Source organism: Peromyscus eremicus, chromosome 17, assembly GCF_949786415.1.
Source record: "Peromyscus eremicus chromosome 17, PerEre_H2_v1, whole genome shotgun sequence".
Classification (NCBI taxonomy): Eukaryota; Metazoa; Chordata; class Mammalia; order Rodentia; family Cricetidae; genus Peromyscus; species Peromyscus eremicus.
In genome coordinates, this window is record NC_081433.1 from 59,499,960 (window position 1) to 59,520,501 (window position 20,542).

General features: G+C 48.9%; 1 protein-coding gene and 1 long non-coding RNA gene across 14 annotated transcripts in view; one reads left to right on the forward strand and one right to left on the reverse strand.

Annotated features, from left to right (window-relative positions):
- The window catches only part of Gatad2a (GATA zinc finger domain containing 2A), a 97,085-nt gene that overhangs the window by 39,055 nt on the left and 37,488 nt on the right, over nt 1–20,542 (forward strand). For 3 of the 13 annotated variants that reach the window (XM_059244724.1, XM_059244727.1, XM_059244725.1), the window contains exons 2-3: nt 11,183–11,284; nt 13,189–13,329. In XM_059244724.1, the coding sequence (XP_059100707.1) occupies nt 13,286–13,329 (44 nt within the window). In that variant the 5' untranslated portion in view covers nt 11,183–11,284; nt 13,189–13,285. Of the gene's footprint in view, nt 1–2,612; nt 2,757–3,504; nt 3,708–10,318; nt 10,389–11,182; nt 11,285–13,188; nt 13,330–20,542 lie in introns of those variants that run through there. The other 10 variants (XM_059244730.1, XM_059244734.1, XM_059244732.1 and 7 more) reach the window with 8 other exon arrangements.
- On the reverse strand, nt 1,062–2,568 carry LOC131894465 (uncharacterized). Its single transcript, XR_009374920.1, has 2 exons — nt 2,397–2,568; nt 1,062–1,609 (listed from the first exon to the last, which is right to left on the reverse strand). It is a non-coding gene; the product is annotated as an uncharacterized LOC131894465 (long non-coding RNA).

Consider the following 20,542-nt stretch of genomic DNA (forward strand, 5'->3'; position numbering starts at 1 on the left):
GTGAGTTTCAGGCCAGCTGTGGCTATACAGTGACACCCTGTCTTGAAAATAAATGAATAAATAAAAGTAAAGGTTGTGTGGGGGGCAGTTTGTGCATGCACATGCAGGCCAGCTATGATTGTCTTTTTAAATTCTGCCTCATCTTAAAATATTCTGTCTGGGTGTGGAGGCACATGATCCCAGCACTCAAAAGGCAGAGACAGGCAGATCTCAGTGAGTTCTAGGACAGCCAGGGCTACATCATAAGACCCTGTCTTAAACAAAATCTTTAAATTATATTTTTGTGTGTGTGTACGCTGCCACATTTGCACACATGAAAGGTCAGAGGACAACTTGCAGAAATTGGTTCTTCTTCAGCCATGCAGGTACAGGGCTTAAATTCAGGGTGACAGACTTTGGCTAGTGCCTTTGCTTTGGAGTCGTCTTGTGGGTCTCACCTTTTGTTTGAGAAAGGTTTGCTTGCTGGGCCTGTAGCTTCACTGACTTGGCTGACTGCTGGCTAGTGAGCCTCAAGGAGCCTCAGGTCTCCACCTCAGCTGGTTCTGTGTGGTTGCTGGGGATTGAATTGTTGACTGACTGTACACTGACTAAGCCGTTCATTGCAGGCCCGCCCTCCCTTCTCTGTCTGTCTCTGTCTTTCTTCAGGTTCTCACTGTGCATCTCTGGCTTGAACTGCCTCTACATCTTGAGTGCTATGATTAAAGGCCTGTGCTGTGTCACCACACCCAGCTTCCTTCCTTCCTTCTCTCTCTCTGTCTCTGTCTCTCTCTTTTGGCAGAGGCTTATGTAGCTCTGGCTGGCCTTGAACTCTCGAGGCAGTCATCCTGTCTTAGCCTCCCAGGTATGCACCACTGTACTTGGCTTTATTTATTCATTTTTAATTTGAGATAGGGCCTGGAGAAATGGCTTAGCAACTAAGAGCCATGGCTGCTCTTGGCAGAAGACCTGGGTTTGATTCTAGCATCCACATGGTGGCTCACAACCAAAGTCCTAGATGGTCTGACTGATGCCCTCTTTTGACCTCAGTCACATACATGACATACAGGCAGAAAAAACATCCATAAAATAATAAAACTTTAAGACAAGGTTTCACTCTAGTTCAGGCTGTGCCTCTGAACTTGTGGAGGTCCCTGATGAATGCTGCAGTTGTAGGTAGCATCACCATGCCTGGCTTTTGCTCTGAACCTCTCTTTCTTGAAAGGACAGGCAAAACCAGTGCCAGAACACAGTGTAGGCTGGGGCCTCTCCAACAGTCACTAATTACTGTGTTTTCAACACAGCCTCCATGCTGGACTCTGCCTATGGGATAGGCTGCCTTGGTGCTCGGGATTCCAGGCTGATGGGCTTGTTGATGCTCTTGTTTTCCCTTTCCCTGTCATTACTTCATGGGGGATAGGTTTGTCTTGTCCCCTTTACATGGAGTTAAATGTGTTGGCCCTCTGGTCCAGTGCAGCATTTTGCACACAGGCTTCCAGGAGATTTGGGGTGCTCAGAATTCCATTTAAGGGAAGAATGTGGCCAAGATGAAGTGGTCTTCTCCATCCTCCTGGCTGGTATCCTGGGCTTCTCTTGCTTCTGCTGTAAGGTGATGCTGGAACCAGGTGTCTCCCTAGGGAATTGGAGTGCTGAGGTAGGCCAGGGCTAACCAGGCAGACAAGGTCCAAGGTGCTTGAGTGCTACTCTTAGGTCACCAGCCACAGGCTTTCCTGGGCCTTTTTCTGCCATGCATTCTGTAAATGGCAAGGACTAGTTGATGCTGGAGCTTGTCTGGGGTGTAATCTGATAGGAAGCAGGTCCTAGGTCCCCCTTTGCACTGTGACATACATCCCTGTGCATGCATGATCCTGGAGGATTCAGTGACACAAGTAGCTCAGCTTTGAAATTATGTGATGTGGCTCAGATCCAACGGCATGTGCTGATTCCCACCCAGGAGCTCCCTGGAATAAAAGTCCTTGCAGATAGAAGGCAGTGATGGGTGCCACAGCCTGGGGCAGGGACAAGTACTAGGTGTGGTTTCACCTTTACAAGTTCTGTAGACTATGGTAGTGTTGGTGTTTTACTATTATTATTATTATTATTATTATTATTATTATTATTTACACTTTATTACATGTGTGGGCATGGGAGAAGTTCAGAGGTCATCTTTCAGGAGTTGTAGTTCATGGAGATTGAACTCAGTTTGTCAAAGCTTGGCAGTCTGCTGACAAACCTTCTCACCGGCCCATGTAAACATTTTTAATGCTGTTGTGCTGTACACTTAAAAAAGGTCAAAATAAGCCTGACTTGGTTTGAGGTAAAACAGGGCAACATCCATACTGTGGGTTTGAGGCCAATCTGAGCTATGGTATGAGACCCTACCCTGCCTCCAAAGCAAGGAAAGTTAGATAAGAGTTTACCTTGTATGCATTTGCTGTCCGAAAAAATATGACCTCAGAAATAACCTGTAACTATGATAACATGGATCTGTCCTTCAGTGTTTAGGAAGATACTACAGCATACACATTGGAGGCCTGGCTTGTGTCAGCTGCTGCGGTATTTACAAAGTGCATATGGGTCTAGAAGGTTCATTGTGACATCATCTCAGGTGTAGAGTGTTAGAGCACAGAAATTCCCCCCAGGAGTTTCTTTAACTCCTGGAGGGGCAGGACCTGGATACGCTTCCTCCAGCTTGGTGGGGTGACCCTAGAGCTCCTGAAACCACCAGGGATATTGGGGAGTGTCTGGGTCTCTCAGCTGCCGTGCTGGGGGGGTCTCAGGTACTCATCCTTTTTCCTGTTTGTCAGTGCATCTGGTAGTCGGAAGTATGACACATACTGGTGTGATGTTTGCAGAGGGCAGCTAGGGGGAAAACTGTCCCTACATTTCAGGCTGAGTCCTGGGTGGCCTCAACAAGTGGCCCTTGAGCAGCACACACCAGCAGGACATCTGTAATTCAGCTTTCTGCCAACAACAGCTCCCTGGAGGTAGTTTTAACTCCCGCAGGGCCAAAACTTATTCTTAAGGTTGCTACCCTCTTCCACTGCCCAGTGGGGCTCTCCTGGGTTTCTGACGACTGACTGTAAGTCTAGGTTCCCAGAAGCTTGTAGAACCCTGGGAAACTTTCCTCGCCATTATGGGTGTTGGAATGTTGGGAAGGACTCACCAGGCAGCCGCTCTCCAGGAACTTCCTGTGTCCTGTTGTCTGGAAGCTTCCAGAGCCCTGTGGGTGCCTCCGGAGCCTCATAACAGAGGTGCAATTGTTGACACTATTGGTACTGGGGACCCACTAGCCTCCAGCCCCTCTCTTTCCCTTCTCACCCAGGGACTGAGTGGGCAGCTAGCTGACTTATTCACTAGCCAGCATGTGAGCCTCCTCCATGACATGGGCACTTTGGAGATCCTAAGTAAGGACTTTGAGAGCTGTGTGCCAGGAAAGGGGTGGAAAAAAGGAGTTAGGGGGTGGGGGCAGTTCCAGATTCCTGGCAGAGAAGCCATTTCCTCTTTTTCTTGTCACACTTCCTTTAGGTGTCTTTGACAAGCTTTTCATATACCGAGCATCTCGGTGCTGAGCACTTCAGACCTTTCTGAGGCCCAGAGACCCTGGGCTCTGCATATTCAGCATGCAGGTCTTTGCACTTCCCACCTGCTGCTTGGACGTTGGGAGGAGCATCCACGTCCAGATAGGAGCTGAGACGTTTTGAGGAATGGCATTAATCACAGTTGCCAAAGTAAGAAGTAGTGGTTTCCTGTGGAGGTCTTGCCTGAAGCTGGGGCTGCCACTTGGTCTGCAGCACAGTTCTGAGGGGGCTCCAGGAGGGAGGTGGGCTCAGAGGGCTGTGGGTCGTCAAGCCACAGCTGGCCAGAATTGCTTTTGAACCTTTAGGATGGCCAGTAGGGAAGGAGGGTATGTATGATGAAGGTTCCTGCTTCCCAATCCATGAGATGACAGTTGGGGGTTCAGGGTGGGGTACTGTACCTTTGCAGTAAGAAGGGATGGGTACTGGTTAGGGTCTCAGTAGGGACCACTTGCCTACTATGCAAAGCAGAGGCTCTGGGGTCCATATCTAGCATTGTGGGGGAGGGGAGAAAGAAAAGAAAAAAAAGGGAGTGTGTATAGTATGCCAACCACCAGTACTGAGACAGCGATGAGTTCCCAGCAGTCACACAGGGAGGAGGCTTTTCTAGACTCAAGGCTGGGCCTCTGGGACCTTCAGCTGTGAGAGAGGCTGAAGCAACAGCTGCTCTCTGGGAGGCCCAGGCTCATGCTGGGGGTTGGGGCCCACATGGCTGCCTCCTAGCTTTGGATTCTAAGGAAGGACAGAGTTAGTATTTATGACTGTTTTTGCCTCAAATGTGTGATGGAAACATTGTTTGTGGGTGCTGACAACATTGTAAGGGGACCAGGACATGGTCTCAACCGTGTCGCCACATTCTGATCTACCTAACCTGGCTGGGGAGTGAGTGCCTGCTTTAATGACAGGGACTTGCATCAGAAATGGCAAGATGTAATGAGTGGGCTTCTTTGCATGGCAGTGGCATGGGCAAAGGCTGGCAGTGCAGACAGGTGGGCAGGTCTGAGGAGTGGGGGAGAGGCAGGCTTACTGGAGCTGTGATAAGGTGTGTGCGAGTTTGTGCATGAACATATGCAAACCGCCATAAGGTACTGTGAGGTGTGTGTGTGTCTATCTGTCTTCAGGGGACGGTAGGGAGGCTGTGTTGGCTCTGTTAGGAGAGATGATCCATCCTCTGTCAAAGCCTTTGTTACCATGGGTAAGGGGAGGACAGGGTGAGCCAGCCTCAAGGCACAAACAGGCTGGCAACCCAGTGGGTGTCAGGATGTGAGATGGTGGGCAGGAATCTACCACCATTCTCATCCCTATGCCAGTTTGGGTTGCCAGGGGACGGGCTGTATGGCCAGTTTCCCCACTGGCTCCTTTGTTCTCCTGGGACTGTTTCTCCAAGTCTCTAGTCTGCCTAGTCCAACCTGCCCCTGCTTCCTGGGGACGTGGGTAATGAGGTTTTATACCCTGGGGAGAGCAGGTATTGCTCAGGTTCCCTGGGGGTGCTCTTTGCTATTGTGACTGGGGTCGCTCTGCCCCTTTCCTGAGCAGCTCCACAATGCTCAGTGATGTAGAGGTAAGGTTTCCTCATTACTGTCTGAGACAGTACTTTTGGCTTTACTCTGTCATGTTGTAGGCAGACTACTCAGCTCTGTCGTTTTAGACAGACATAGCCAGAGGGAGCATTGGTTGTGGCTGTATCTCAGGAAAGCTATTTACTTGAATGTGGGTTAGCAGGCAAATAGGGTGTTGACCCCCAATTTGTAAACAATGTGGACTGGAGCAGAACTCAAGTGATAGAGTACATACCTAAGTGTGTATATTGCTAGTACTCTGGAGGCGGGGCCAGTTGGAACTCTTGAGTTCAGGGCCACAGGGGATGGGGTGGGGGGGCTATATTAAGAATTAGGAAGCAAAAAAAAAAAAAAAAAAAAAAAAGCCGGGCGGTGGTGGCGCACGCCTTTGATCCCAGCACTCGGGAGGCAGAGCCAGGCGGATCTCTGTGAGTTCGAGGCCAGCCTGGGCTACCAAGTGAGTTCCAGGAGAGGCGCAAAGCTACACAGAGAAACCCTGTCTCGAAAAACCAAAAAAAAAAAAAAAAGAATTAGGAAGCAGGTGGTGGTGGTGCATGCCTTTAATCCCAGCACTCGGGAGGCAGAGGCAGGTGGATCTCTGTGAGTTTGAGGCCAGCCTGGTCTACAGAGTGAGATCCAGGGGAGGCACCAAAACTACACAGAGAAACCCTGTCTCAAAAACCAAAAAAAAAAAAAAAAAAAAAAAAAAAAAAAAAAGGAAGCCAGGCCTGGTGGTACAGTGCCTTTCTTTAATCTCAGCGTTTGGGAGACAGAGGCAGGTGGATCTCGAGTTCAGGGAAGGCCAGCCTGGTCTACACAGCAAATACTACACAGAGAAACCCTGTCTCAAAACAAAACAAAAAAGAAATTATGATTTTTGTCTAGCTGGGTGTTGTGGCATGCATTTAATTCTATCATTTGAGAGGCCATGGCAGGCTGATCTGAGTTTCAGGAGTTCTATGTAGTGAGGACATACACAGTGAGACCTTGTCTTGGGGGTGGGGGTGAGGTATCTATCTGTCTTGTCTCAAAAAAAAAAAAAAAAAAGGGAAGACAATCTTTGGCTTGAGGTAAATCCTTCTCCATCTGCCAGCACCATGGTGCCTCCTTTGAAGCTCCACTAGTGCCTGCCTTGGTTTCTCCCTTTTTGATGTTATGAGTTCCACTTCTTGATGATTTGGGGGTGTGGTTGCTAGGAACCTCAGAGGGTCCTGGTGAGCTTTGTGAAGATGCTTGGTTTGTGCAGGGCAGGTAGACTTGGTCTGGAAGGGGCAGAGACAGGAGCAATGAGAATTGCTTGGTTTTTGGGTCTGTCATGATGACACAAGGTGGCAGATGTTTGGGTGCAGACTGCTGAGGTGTCAGTGAGGTCAGGTGGTAGGCAGAGAGTAGAGGGGTACACTCATGCCGGGCCAGACCAAGGCAGCCAGCCCTTCCTTGTCAAGCACCAGTGTCTCCAGAGACACCTTCTGTGTTGGCCATTGTAGCCGGTTTCTCTCTGGTCCCACCTGGCCCTGTGGTCCCACAGCCACTTATAAAATAATCATTCAGAGGCTTAATATTATTTACAAACTATATGGCTAATGGCAGCTTTCTTTCTAGCTAGGTCTTTCATCTTAAATTAACCCATTTCTATTAATCTATGTTTTGCCATATGGCCATGGAGTTACCAGTCTGCTGGCATCTTCAGAAGCGGCTGGCGTCTCTCCTCTCCTTATATCTGCTTGGATTTCCCACCTGCCTCTAAGCTGCCTTGCCATAGGCCAATGCAGCTTTATTTATCAACCAGTCAGAGCAACACATATTCACAGCACACAGAAAGACATCCCACAGCAGGCCATGAATGGTCTCCAGAAAAACCTTAGGGGTTTGCCTTTGTCCTGGAGTTGAAAGGGAGCATCCTTCAGGCCTTGCCCAAAGGACCAAATGACAACAAAAAATGGGGCAGCCACAGTGCCAAGGCTTGATTTTATGTGCATGACCATGACTCCCATGGCTGTCTTCCTGTCAAGTGTGGTTTTTCTCCAATTAGGACACAAGATCAGGGTGGGTTATAGGAGAGGTGGTGTGTGTGAGAGTGGAGGACCCAGGTGCAGGGTTAAAGCCAAACCATAATGATTTATCAGGGGAGGTGAAGAGTCTCCCATGAGCTGGTAATTGTGCACTTAAGGATTACTTAATATTGTTTTACATGTATGGATTTGACATAAAAATAGCAAAGCTTTCTGAACCTAGCTAGTGAGGTGCAGTTGTGATCACATGATTCCCTTTAGTTTCAAGTAGTGCTCCTTGTTGTAGGAGTGCTAATTGGGCTCTACTGGGTCTGCACTCATTCCTGTGAGATTCTCATTGATTGATGGAGGGCTGTGTCCTGGGCTCCCCAGACTGGCTCCATCTCCATCGCAGTCAGATGTTCTAGGTTCCTGATCTGAAGCCAGGCAAAGTATGACTACAAAGACTGTGTGCCTCACTGCTGGGTGGAGGTGGAGCAAGGATGCCTTTCTGGAAAACTCTTGAGCAGACTGGACTGGGGACTACTGGTGGATACAGCAGTAGAAGCAGCAGGTAGCTGATGATTCCAAACACCTCTAGAACAGGGACTCCTGGAATGTGGTGAGGTTGTTTGCGGTAAGCATTTATTAGATTTTTAAGTGTCACAGTGGCCTGGTAGTTATATTTAAGGTCTTTTTCAGTTTAGAGTGGAGATTAGGAAGTGGTGTTTATTTTTGTTATTTTGGAGCTAGTATATTGTTTGGTTGCCCAGGTTGTTGGCTCAAACAATCTTGCCTCAGCCTCCTGTGTACATGTGACTGCAGGTGTAGGTGTACCTATCTCTTGATGACCTGGATTTGAGATTCCATCTTCTCAGGTTTTGTTCATATGTGAAATGTCCACAGTGGGAGGGTGCTTGGTGTATAAGGCTGGGACAAAGGCTAAAAATGAGATTCATTTGGGTGGCTCACTGGGCTGGCCTCTGGGTTATGGAGATGATGGTGCTTCGTGTCTAGTTAACTGTTATACATTGATTGGGTCAACTTTTGAGAATCACCTTTCCTTCTACCATGTGGCTCTCAGGGATTGAACCCAGGTTGTCAGGCTTAGTGGTGAGTGCCTTACCTGCTGAGCCATCTTGCTTGTCCAGATGTTCAGAAACATGCCTCACCTTAGCAGAGAGAGACAGAGTGGCTGAAATTCCAGACATATTTAATGTCAGAACTAGCAGGATTGAGCTAGGGAGGGTAGTGTATACCTCTGATAACAACAGGCAGAGGTGGGATGATAGCAGTAAATTTAATGCTAGCTGGAGGCTATACAGAGAAGTCCAGTGATCTTCCTGTCTCTGTCCCCGTTTTGAGATTGTAAGAGTACGCCACTGTGCCCCGCTTCTTTATAGGGTGCAAGCCCTCACATTTGTGTGACAAGCACTTCTGCCACAGCCATGTGCCCATGGAGCTTTCTGATGGCAAATGCATCAGATTTGTAGGTCAGCCGGGAAGAGAATTTGTACCTTATTGCCATAAATAAGGAATCCCTTTCCGTTTGTTTTATTTACTTTTGTGATGGAGCCCAGGCAGGCCTAGTACACAAGCTGTCTGCCAGAGCTACACCTCAACTCTGTTTTATTTTTTTTTTTTGAGACAAAAATCTCTGTCTTGTCCTAGATAGAGTCAAGCCATCTTGCCTCAGTCTCGGGTGACTGCAGTGTTTTGTTTTGTTTTTTCCCTCTTGTCCATCATGTTTCTCATCTTTTAAACAGATTCTGTTGTGGCCTTAACTTCTGACTGATTGATGTGACTAACTCACTGTGGTAAGGGTCCTACTAAATCAGACAGTCACAAATTGAGAACATCCAAGCAGGGGTTGGCAAGGTAGCTCAGCCAGAAAGTGTGTTTACCACCACCTGACTACTTTACCTAAATTTGATCCCTAGAACCTACATGGTGGAAGGAAAGAGCTGGCTCTTGCAAGTTTTCTTCTGACCTCTAAGCAGTTTCACTGCTTCCTCTCCTGGGCGGGGAACTGTAAGCTGGAGGTGTGGACAGGGCCACCGACCAGGGAGACAGGACCAGGCCATATACTGCTAGCCTGGGAACAAGTTGAGACTCCTTACTGAAAGGTGGCTTCTGCAGAATCTGTTGCTTTTGTTCCATGGTAAAGTTGAAATCCTCACAGGGTGGGGTCTGTCTGTACTGGCCTTGATCCTGCAGAGACAGGTGCTTGGGCTACAATAGGGCTTCCTGCCCCTTGCAGAGAGACAGGCAAGTGAGGGTTAATAGCATTCATTAGATCTCCCAGCCTGAACTGCGCCAAAAAGACAGGCCCTGGTAGTGTCTGTGGTAAGGGCCTTACATGGGAGGGGCCTTGTGCTCCTTGATATGCAAAGTTCTCTCTACATTCACTCCTAGCTTTTCTAGGCAAGTTTTCCTAAGAGAATATTTCTTACACCCATGAGCCACAAGTTGCTGGACCTAGTTTAGCAATAAAGATTTCATTGGGCGGTGGTGGCCCACGCCTTTAATCCCAGTGCTTGAGAAGCAGGGGCAGGCAGGTCTATGTGAGTTCGAGGACAGCCAGGGCTACAGAGAGAAACCCTGTTGATGCGTTTATCTAATTATTCTTTAACAATAGAAACTTAGCCAGGCGGTGGTGGCGCAAGCCTTTAATCCCAGCACTTGGGAGGCAGAGCCAGGCGGATCTCTGTGAGTTTGAGGCCAGCCTGATCTACAGAGTGAGATCCAGCCAGGACAGGCACCAAAACTACGCTGAGAAACCCTGTCTCAAGGGGAAAAAAAAAGTGTCTGGGTGTTTTACCTGCATGTAGGTGCCTGATACCCAAGGAGGCCAGAAGAAGGTGTTGGATCCCCTGGAACTGGAGTTACAGAAGGTTGTGAGCTGCCATGTGGGTACTAGGAACCTAACCCTGGACTTCTACAAGAGTAGCCAGTGCTCTTAACTGCTGAGCCATTTCTTAAATTAAAAAAAAAAAAAATACTAGTTTCTTATTAGAACGTTCTCCTGACCGTCATGTGGGGACACACACACACACACACACACACACACACACACACACACACACACACAACAGAGGTGGTATGGATGCTGGGCAAGCCACGTGCATAAAATTGTGAGAGTGGGACCCAGCCTGATAACACAGACTCCGGGCGGGGCCTGTGATGAGCCACTCTTCTGTGACCTTGGACTTTAGCTACATGTCTCATCTGTGTGGCAGGCAGTCTCTTCTTTCCTGTGCACTTGTTGACCCCTGGGGTTGAAGGTAAGCTCCTAGGGTGAGTGTGGCTGTCCTGGGCACCGTGCCTTCCTCTTCCTCAGGGACAAGCTTGGACTTCTGCAGTGGTGGTGGTTCAGAGAGGGAACCTGGCTGATCTGGGAACTGGGCTGGTTTCCTGAGTATCAGACACATCAGGTCCCTGTTTTGTAAAGTGGGGTCTGCCCTAAGGCCGTCCCCACTGGTCAGCACCTGTGCCAATCCAATCTTACTGTTCTGTGACTCCTGGCTTGCTGTGAGGATAGCCCTCAGGTCACTTAACTTTGTGTTCTGGGTGTTGGTGGGAACAATCTGTTGTCATGCTTGTTTTTGTGTTTTGTGTTTTCGAGACAGGGTTTCTCTGTAGTTTTGGAGCCTCTCCTGGATCTCGCTCTGTAGACCAGGCTGGCCTCGAACTTACAGATATCCACCTGGCTCTGCCTTCCGAGTGCTGGGAATAAAGGCGTGCGCCACCAACACCAGGCTTTTTTTGAGCTTCAAAGACAGGTCTGGGATGTTGTTCACAGGTTACTCCTCCCCTCATGTCCACTAGGCCTTAGCAATTGATTTCCTTGTCTGGCCTCTGTTGTGGAAGGCAGCAATGGCTTATTTCACTATTCCTGTTCCTATGACTGAAGGCATTTTCTTGTATCATGGGTGCTTGAGACAGAACCAGAACCTAGGACCTTCCTCACATTTGGCAGACTCTCCACTGAGCCACACCCTTTCACTGGAAACGTTTGAAATTGCCCAGGTTTCCAATCCTTCTTTAGAACTCAGTGTTTTTCTGTCTTTTGGTTTAGGTTGGCCTGCACATTGAGCCAGCACGTCCACATAAGTTGCCTTTTGACAGAGCTGTGGCCATGGCCGCATAGTAGGACCGGCGTCCCAGACCCTGAGGCCAGGTGAGTGCTGGGGACTTGCATCTGTGAAATGGAAAGCTGCCTCAGGTAACCTCCATACACATAATGGAGTCCTGCTTGGGAAGAAAAGGCAAGTCATACCTGTGAGATCAGGTATGACACTTGAGCCTCGGGGTAAAGATACCATGTTCATTGCTCAAAGGCCTAAAGAAGGGGGACCAGAGGGTAACCTTTGACCTCCAGCTCTGTCTCCTTCTAAATGGCTAGAATTGTTCTTTAGTCACTGCCCAGCACTTAATGTGGAAACTTCAGCTCTGCAAAACACAAAAGGGCCAGAGCTCCACATGGGGAGGAGGACATTTCTGTTCCCATCAGGACCTGGTAGTGACACTTGGAATTGAATGGTTTCCTAGAAGCAGGACAAGCCTCACAACCTCCAGGACAGCTCCCTCCTTTTTCAGACTGTAGCATGCAGCTCAGAATAGGCAGGTGTCTTGTCAATGGCTCATCTCCACCCGATGGCATCTGGTTGGCTACTGTGTGAGACTCGGCTGCTCTGACATCCCTGCTATGCTGGACACAGGCAGGCTGTGACAGTGTTAGCGTTAGTGTGGGAGGACAGCTCCCACCTTTTCCAGGGTTCCTATGAGGAGGAGAGAGGGATAAGATATAGATAGAAAGATAGCAAAGAGGAGAAAGAGAAACACAGGATAGCTTCAGGAGGGCCTGGGTCAATACCCACCAACCTCGAGGTTTTATTCAAAAGGGCTTTTTATAACATGCCAAGGGGAAAGGCAAAAGACCTCCCCCTTGCAAGATCAAAGCATACCATTTAGCCAAGTGTAGACCTTTCCAAACACCTAGTAACCACGCCCGTGGTCAAATCATCCCATTATGCAGCCCTGCTGGGTAAAGCAAGCTCAGATTCTCTGACCCTGAGTAATTTGGGCCTGTACAGGTTAGGGGCTTGTTCTATTTTTAATTTATATGTGTGAAAGTTATGCTTACATTGTTGTGTAACACTGGCATGCCTGGTATCTGAGGAGGTCACAAGTGTCATCGTGTCCCCTGGAACTAGAGTTAAGGATGGCTGTTAACCACCATGTGGGTGTTGAGATTTGAACCTCCACAAGGCAGTGGTGGCACACGCCTTTAATCCCAGCACTCGGGAGGCAGAGCCAGGCGGATCTCTGTGAGTTCGAGGCCAGCCTGGTCTACAGAGCTAGTTCCAGGAGAGTCAGGGCTACACAAAGAAAACCCTGCCTCACCCACCTCACCCCCTAAAAAGAAAGAAAAGCATACGCTTCCCAGAGAAAGTAGTGCAGATGTGGCCCTTGGCCACAGCACGATCAGCATTGTCTTCCTGCTAAGGAGAATTGTGCATGTTGCAGAGTCCCTGAGATGTCTTTGCTGGAAAACACCCACCTGTCGGTTCTGGCTGTTCCTGTGGAGGGCATAAGGTCCTACCTGCATCACAGTGTTTACCCTAGAACCATTCCCAAAACTATCCTGTGGGCCGTGGGAAAAGATTGCGACAGGAGCTTGTTACTGTTCCAGCACTGGGGTGAAGGAGGTGGGGATGGCCCTGTGTTCTGTGTGACAGTTTCTAGGTAGAGACAAAAGGAGATGAAAGAAGCAGAGACAGTCCTGACTGGAGCGTCCTTGTGCCAGCTCCTGGGTTCTGTCGTTTGTCCTTAGTCCTACACAAAAACAGCATGAATCCATTTCCTAAGGAAAGGTGTGTGTGCATTTGCTCTTAAAAATTTCACTATTGCATGTGTGTTGACATGTGTGCTGTTGCAGGGCATATGCATACCATAGCAGGGTGGCCATCAGGTGTTGTTTTTCTCCTGCATTTTTACATCAGATGACAGTTTTGTAAAGCTGGTTTTTGGAGTCACATTTTTGGTTTTAGGGTAAAAATGCATATTTTTTTTTCCTGTCAGATACTGTAGAAGAAACAAATGCCTCTAAGTACCAAAAGAGAAGCGCAGAACTTGAGTCAAACTTCAGATCACTGACTTCTGAATCTGCATTGGGAACATGGCAGTTGTGTCAGAAGGGCCCACACCAGCATCTCAGATCAGGTGGGATAGGTGGTTGCCAGCGAGTTAGATGTGGTGGTAGAGTACTGGCTAGTGAGACCCTGGCTTCATCCCAAGAAACACAACACAGTTCATGGTGAGCCAGGTGCCAGATCTCAGCTCCTTGGAAGGCTGAAGCAGGAGGGCCATTTGGGTTCAGGAGTCTAGGAGCAAAGTAAGACCCTGTCTCTAAGTAATTAAAACCATAAGAAGTCTCCAACTCATATCAGTGCTCAAAGAAAAAGAAGCTGATCAGTCCCCAGTTCCTTTAGAGGATGTTGGGGAGCCAGTGGGGTTTTATATGTGGAGGAGATGAAGGCATATATGCTGCTTCTCTGGGCTGAACTTGCTAGCACCAGGATGCAAGGGGGAGAGGCCCATTAGCATGGACTACAGAACCTGTGTCCCTGTGGGTTGGTTCTTGTTTTTTTTTTTTTTTTTTTTTCTCTCTCGAGACAAGGTTTCTCTGTGTAGCTTTGCACCTTTCCTGGAACTCGCTTTGGAGTCCAGGCTGGCCTCGAACTCACATAGATCCGCCTGCCTCTGCCTCCCAAGTGCTGGGATTAAAGGCGTGCGCCACCACCGCCCGGCCTGGTTCTTGTTTTTACAAGAGTTTTTCTGTATAGACCAGACTAGTCTCAAACTCATGATTCTCTTGCCGTGGACATGTGTCGTCATAGCATCACTACTACTTGGTGGGTGTTCTGGAAATTTTCCATAACAGAAAGTTTAGGGCCAGCAAGATGGCTCCATAGGTAAAAGCACTTCACCATAAGCCTGGGGTCTGCCGCCCCCCCCCACCCCCCCCCCCACCCCCCCGAATCTCACAGTGGTCCATCTATGGGCTGTGAACTCCTGAATCTTATGCCTCAACTTCAAGGTGGACTTTGGCTGAGTATATTGTGAGAATATCTTTAGTGTCTTTTAGATAAAACTCTTTTTTAAAATTGTTAGTGGTGAGGCCACTTCTCATAAATACGTAGTATAAAATAGTAGGAGTATGTTTAGGGCTGTTTCAGACATTGTTGGAATTCAGTTCTAATCCTAAGCCAAAAATTCATTTAATGAATTTTTTTTAAAAGAAAATGCCCTCACAGACTTGCTTATAGGCCAATCTGGTAGAGGCATATTCATTCTCTTTCTCTCCCTCCCCCCTCCCTCCCTCCCTCCCTCCCTCCCTCCCTCCCTCTCTCTCTCTCTCTCTCTCTCTGTCTCTCTCTCTCTCTAGCTCTCTCTCTCTCTGTAGCTCTCTCTCTCTCTGTAGCTCTGTAGCTCTGGCTATCCTGGAACTCACTTTGAGGCCAGGCCTGCCTCTGCCTCCTGAGTGCTGGAATTAAAGGCATGTGCCACCACTACCTGACTCATTCTTTACTTTTGAGACAGGATCTCCCCCCCCCCCCCCCCCAGACAGGGTTCTCTGTGTAGCTTTGCGCCTTTCCTGGAACTCACTTGGTAGCCCAGGCTGGCCTCGAACTCACAGAGATCTGCCTGCCTCTGCCTCCCGAGTGCTGGGATCAAAGGCGTGCGCCACCACCGCCCGGCTTGAGACAGGATCTTAAATGTTGACCTGTAGACTGAAGAGGACCACAGCTTCCTCCAGCATGGATGCTCAAGAGTGTATTGTCCCATGCATGTTCTACAGGCTGCACTCTCAGATATTGGCACATTTACTGGGACAGGCTCAATCAATCCTGGGTGTGTGGTAAACTGCTGTGGCCCTCTGGTTCCCCTGAGAGCTGCCATGGCTATTTGGTGGTTTCAGACTTTGAAGCTATACTTGATCAAGCATCTTTCCTTAAGAACTGGCTTGTGTTACTGATCACCAGGCCCAGTCAGCTGCAGCCCCTGGGGTTGAGTCCCTCCAAAAACAAAAAACAAAAAAATCACCCAGGTAAAATTGACATTCTCACCATTTCAAAGTGTGGTATCTGGTAGCATTAAAATAGTCACAGTATTGTGTAATTCTCTGTAATTCCCGAACATTTAAAACATTTTTTTGTATGTATGTGTGTGTGTGCGCGCCCATGTGCTCTGTGGGTGGGTGTTCAAGGTCAGAAGAGGGCAACTCCCTGGAGCTGGAGTTGGCAGGCATTGTGAGCTTTCTGTTAGTCATTTGCATGGCTGCAAGAAATGTCTAGTCAAGTGTTCTCCTAATTTTTGAATTGATATGTCATTTTGTTCTTCCTTGATATGGTGGGGCTGCTGTGAACTCAGACATTCTAAGCAAAGCTCCCTTGACTGTCCACAGCCATAAGAAATTGTCCTCTGTCTGAAGATGTTTTGGATATCAGGCCTTCATGAGGAGATTTTGTCTGTTTCACCGTATTGGTATTTTGTTTGTTTTTTCAGAGTTTTTCTGTGTAGCCCTGACTGTCCTGGAATTAGATCTGTAGACCAGGCTGGCCTTGAACTCACAGATCTGCCTGCCTCTGCCTCCCAAGTGCTGGGATTAAAGGTGTTGTTTGTTTGGTGTTTTTTTTTTTTTTGTTTTTGGTTTTTTTTTTTGTGGTGACAGTGTCTCACTCTGTATTTGGACTCACAGCAGTCCTCCTTTTTCAGATCCCAGTGCTGGGATTACCTATGTGGTAATCCACTATGCCTGGCTTGGTTTGGAATTTCTAGATGCCTTGCTCTGCTGTCCGGGCTACTTGTAGAGTACTGGGCTGCAGAAGTGTCACATGGCCTGCTGGCTTCTGTGGGCTTTCAATCGTTATCTTCCTTCTTGGCATGAAGACACTGGCTTAGTTTACAGGAGGGGACTGAGGGAAAGCAAGCTTGCCTCTGCTTCGTTTTCAGTTTGTTTAGTGAGTGTGTCCATCTAGTGCCTCTTTTGTGCTGAGCATTGTGCCTGCCCTGGGCCCAGGTGGCACAGAGGTGTCTCCTGTCCTCGGGAGAGGGTGGGAATATGTAAACAGGTGAACATAGAAGCTGCAATTATCAGTTGAGACCTGGTGGAAGAGCCCTGTGGGCAGGGAGCAGGGGTGCAGAGCTAGCCTTTCCATTGGGATGCTAGGGTGTGGGGCATGGTGGAGTGGTGGAGGCCGCAGAGACTGCAAGCTTTTTGGTCAAGGCCAAGGCTGCTGCTTTTTTTTTTCCTCAGCATGATCTGACTAAAGATATACTTTGATTTTGTTGTGTTTTTTTTGTTCTGTTTTTTTTTCCAGTACAGGGTTTCTTTATGTAGCCCCAGCTGTCCTAGAACTCACTCTGTAGACCAGATTGGCCTCAAACTCAGAGATCCAACTGCCTCTGCCTCCTGAGTACTGGGATCAAAGGTGTGGGCCACCACTTTCTGGTTGAAGATACACTTCTTTGATTACCTTCTGTGTGATACCTCATGTGGCAGCTCAGCTCTGTGGGCTGGAGGTGTGTGTAGGGGAGTTGGCTGTGCACAGGCAGGAAAGTAGTAAGGGTTCTGACCTGATTCTCCTTGTCATGGACTGTGGAACCTCCTTTTTTCTTAGATGTGGGCTTTACAACCTCCCTCCCCACCCCGGGCCTCCTGCAGGGAAGAGCTGCAGTGAGAAGCACCATGGCAGAGGGTGCCTCTGTGAAAGGGACATGGGACACATCTTGGTCCCTTGACTTTTGCTCAGTGTGTCCTCTAGGGAACGTTTCTTCTGAACCTTTGGGGACTTCCTGTGAAAACCATCTGTCCTTCCTAGGCAGCAGCATGGATGAAGGATCAGGCTGGGTTCTACAGGAGGGTTGGCCTGCCTGTAAGGGTTATGAGCTCCATTTCATGGTATTAGCAGTCTCAGGCTGAAGTGATGGCTGTGGCCTGCTCATGATACCTCAAATCTAGGCCTTGGGTTACTACATAGCTTTCAGTTTTCCCTCACATGGCTGTGCTGGGCAGCACATTCCTCTCCCTGGGCTACAGGCCAGCAGAAGACACAGCTTGAGGTTGGGTGCCCATGTGGGGACACTCCTATCCTGGCCACAGACAGACATACTGGGAACAGTAAGGACTCTTGAGATCCCACATGTGTTGATGTACATACTAGTGAGTATTGGGAGTGTATACATGCATGTTTGTACATGTTGAGCAAGGCTGCTGTATGCCACTGACTGGGCATTCAGGAGCTGAGGATGTATAAGTGTCTGATGTTCCTTTCTGTCCTCTGTTTATTGTCTGCTGTCTGTCCTGTGAGATCTGATGCTCTTTGGTCAGGCATCTTGTCTGGGACTCTATCCCTCTCCTTGCCACTTTTGGTGTCTAGATGCAGCCAAGTGCTCCTTGGTCAGGTTTCAGGGGCCTTCAAGTAGTCGTTGGACAGAAGCACCTGTGGGTCACATGTCTTGTTTTTTTTAGTCTGTCCCCTAGTACCTATATTGCCCTCGAACACTGGACTAAGTGCCTCACTAGGTTTGAAGTGGAATGCTGTTACTCAGCTAGGTAGGTCTAAGAGTTTTGAGGAGAGTAGCAGAACTGACTGTACCTAGTGTAGACTTTCAGTGCCCAGTGACTTCCTTCTGGGACCTCTGTCTGTAGTTGGAAGTTTTACTGTGTCCCACCTGGTCCCGCAGCCACGCAGACACAAGTAAACACACAGAGGCTTATATTAATTACAAACTGGATGGCCTGTGGCTCAAACTTCTTGCTAGCTAGCTATTATAACTTAACCCATTTCTATTTATCTATAAATTGCAACATGGCTGTGGCATTACCGGTCTGCTAGCATCTTGCTGTTCCTTGGGCAGCGGCTGGTGCCTCCCCCCCCACTCTGCCCTTCTTTTTTCCATATCTCCTTGGATTTCCCACCTGCCTCTCAGCTGCCTTGCCATAGGCCAAAACAGCTTTATTTATTAGCCAGTGGGAGCAACACATATTCACAGCACACAGAAAGACATCCCACAGCATCTGTCTTTCCCTCAGGACCTTCCTGGGAGTGGAAGCCAGTATGATTCCTCATCCTCCTGGATCTCTCCATCCCCCGCCCCCAGTACCTGGTTAATAATCTTAGGGTTTCACTGGTGCATGTGGTCCCTACCTGAGCTTTAGATGCCCTGGAGACCTGTCCTGATCCTGTAGCTGCATCTTACCACAGGGCCTCCATGGGCCATAGGCCTCCAGAATGTAGTACATTCGGGTTCTACTGTCTCCCCATACCCTCACAGAGTCATCCCTGGAGCCCTTGGCTGAGCTCTGCACTGGAACTGGGTTAAAGTTTCATTCTCTGCAGCAGTTGTATTTGTAGCGTGTTACTTCCTTGTCTGAGGGCCCTCTGCCTTTAGAGTTACACATGTGTGAGGTTTTTAGGACAGGCTGAGGCCAACCCTGGAGCTAGCTGCTTGTCTGCTCTTTTCAGAGACTTAATTAAGCCTTTGTCCTGGGTTTGGGTTGAATTTGCTGGTTGCACGTCCTTCTGAACGCTCTGCCTCTGGGTAGATCTGCTCTGGGCTGTGTTTGGGGAAGTGGGCTGTTGACCACTGTGTTAGAGGACACCAGAGCTGCACTGCTGTTGCTTTTCCCTGTGTGGTTTTGTCTAGGAGAAACACTAGCTTAGGTGGCCTGAAGGCTGTGGCCCATCATGGCACATAGTTTTATTTGGACACAGCCGTGCCCACCGGAGTATGTGCTGTCAGGACCTCAAGACAGTCCTGCCACAAGAGAGGACATGACCCCAGACACCAGAGGTCCTGGACTGCTCTCGCTGGACTGCTTCCCCTGAAGTCCAGAAAAGCTCTCAGTGAAACTTAACTACAAGTGCACTGCAAAATGCCACCTCTGCTCATGCCCATCCCCTCCTTGGGTCCCACGGCCCACCATGACACAGCAAGCTCAGGTCTCCCCAAGGCAAGAGTTAGAGTCTCTGTGACATGGGTGTGGGATTTAGCTGTTGTAGCCCATTTGTCATATTGATTGGTCACCATATTTTCTGTCCTGTGAGTGGAGTTCTGAAAGGTAGTATCTTTGGCTCCTTTTGCCCATAGGCCTGATTTCACATCCTAAGTGGCTTAGAAGAACACTGCAGCTGTAGGTGTGTTCTCATGGCACTCGGTGGAGTTGAAATGCGTTTGTGCTGTGTGTGTCCCAGTAGAACATATCCAGCTTGACGTACACTCACTCCTAAGGTGTTCTTGGTCCCTAGAACCTGCAGGGTGATTAGGGGAATGCTTTCTACAGGGCTCTGCCTAGAGCAGTGCAGACTGCAGTCCTTGCATCCTCCCACTCTAGGTAACTCCTACCTCACCTGGCTGAGCCTCAGTTTTGCCCTTTTAAACCGGGGGCTGGTGATCACATTGGATCTTACAGGTGGTTGGTGGGGATGACCTTGGGGATGCTACTGGGTAAAGGCTCACTGGGTGTAAAGAAGACCCTGCCTTCATGTTAACACAAAAGGAGACACAGAGTGTTTGGGTGGGGCCCAGGGGTCTTACCAGCCCCAACCCCAGAGAGAAGTCCACATTTCCACATCTGCTCATTCATTTAGTTAGTGCCTGCTGGGCAGAGAGAGAGAGAATGGGGAGGGGGAGGTGGGAGAGGGAAAGGAAGGAGAGAAAGAGAGAGGGGGGGAGAGAGGGAAGGAGAGGGAGAGAGAGTTTCCTTTGCCAAGCTAGGGACACACCAAGGACATTGTCTCTTACAGAGACAAAGTACATTCTGAGCTGCTGCTGCCTACCTTCTTATAAACCATCTTTATGTGAAATCCTTTAGTCACCCTTCGGTGCTGGAGTCTCCCCTGGCCTGACCACCCCATGGCCTGTTGTCAGTGGCCTATTCCCTGATCACTGTACAGGGAGTTTTTGTTTTGTCCAGGGTGTCCACCTTCCTGGCCTCAGATGTGTACAGTAGGGTGCACAGCGTGCCTGAAGGTGAAGACATGCATGGCACCCGGGATTAATGTGTGGCATTTTTGTACCATGCAGTGGAGGATGCTGCTGCAAGTCAGTATTGGAAGGAGAAGGTGGGAACTTGACTACTAGGCTTACCTAGAGTTTGGTTCCTGTCACCTTATTGAGGGGACACACCTGTCCTCAGCTTGTGAGGCTCTGGGGTGTTTGGCATCTGATGAGCCCAGGCTTAAGTGAGGTATTTGGGAAAGGCCATTTGGCAAGGGCCAGTGTGACCCTCTCACTGCAAGTCACCAGGGACCCTGCAGGAGGGGTTCTGGTCTCAGCATCTCCTCCTGGGGCTTTCCTGATTTCATGTATGTTAGGTTGGGAGGGGTGATGACTGGGGGCTCAGAGGGTAAGAGCATTCATTGCTCTG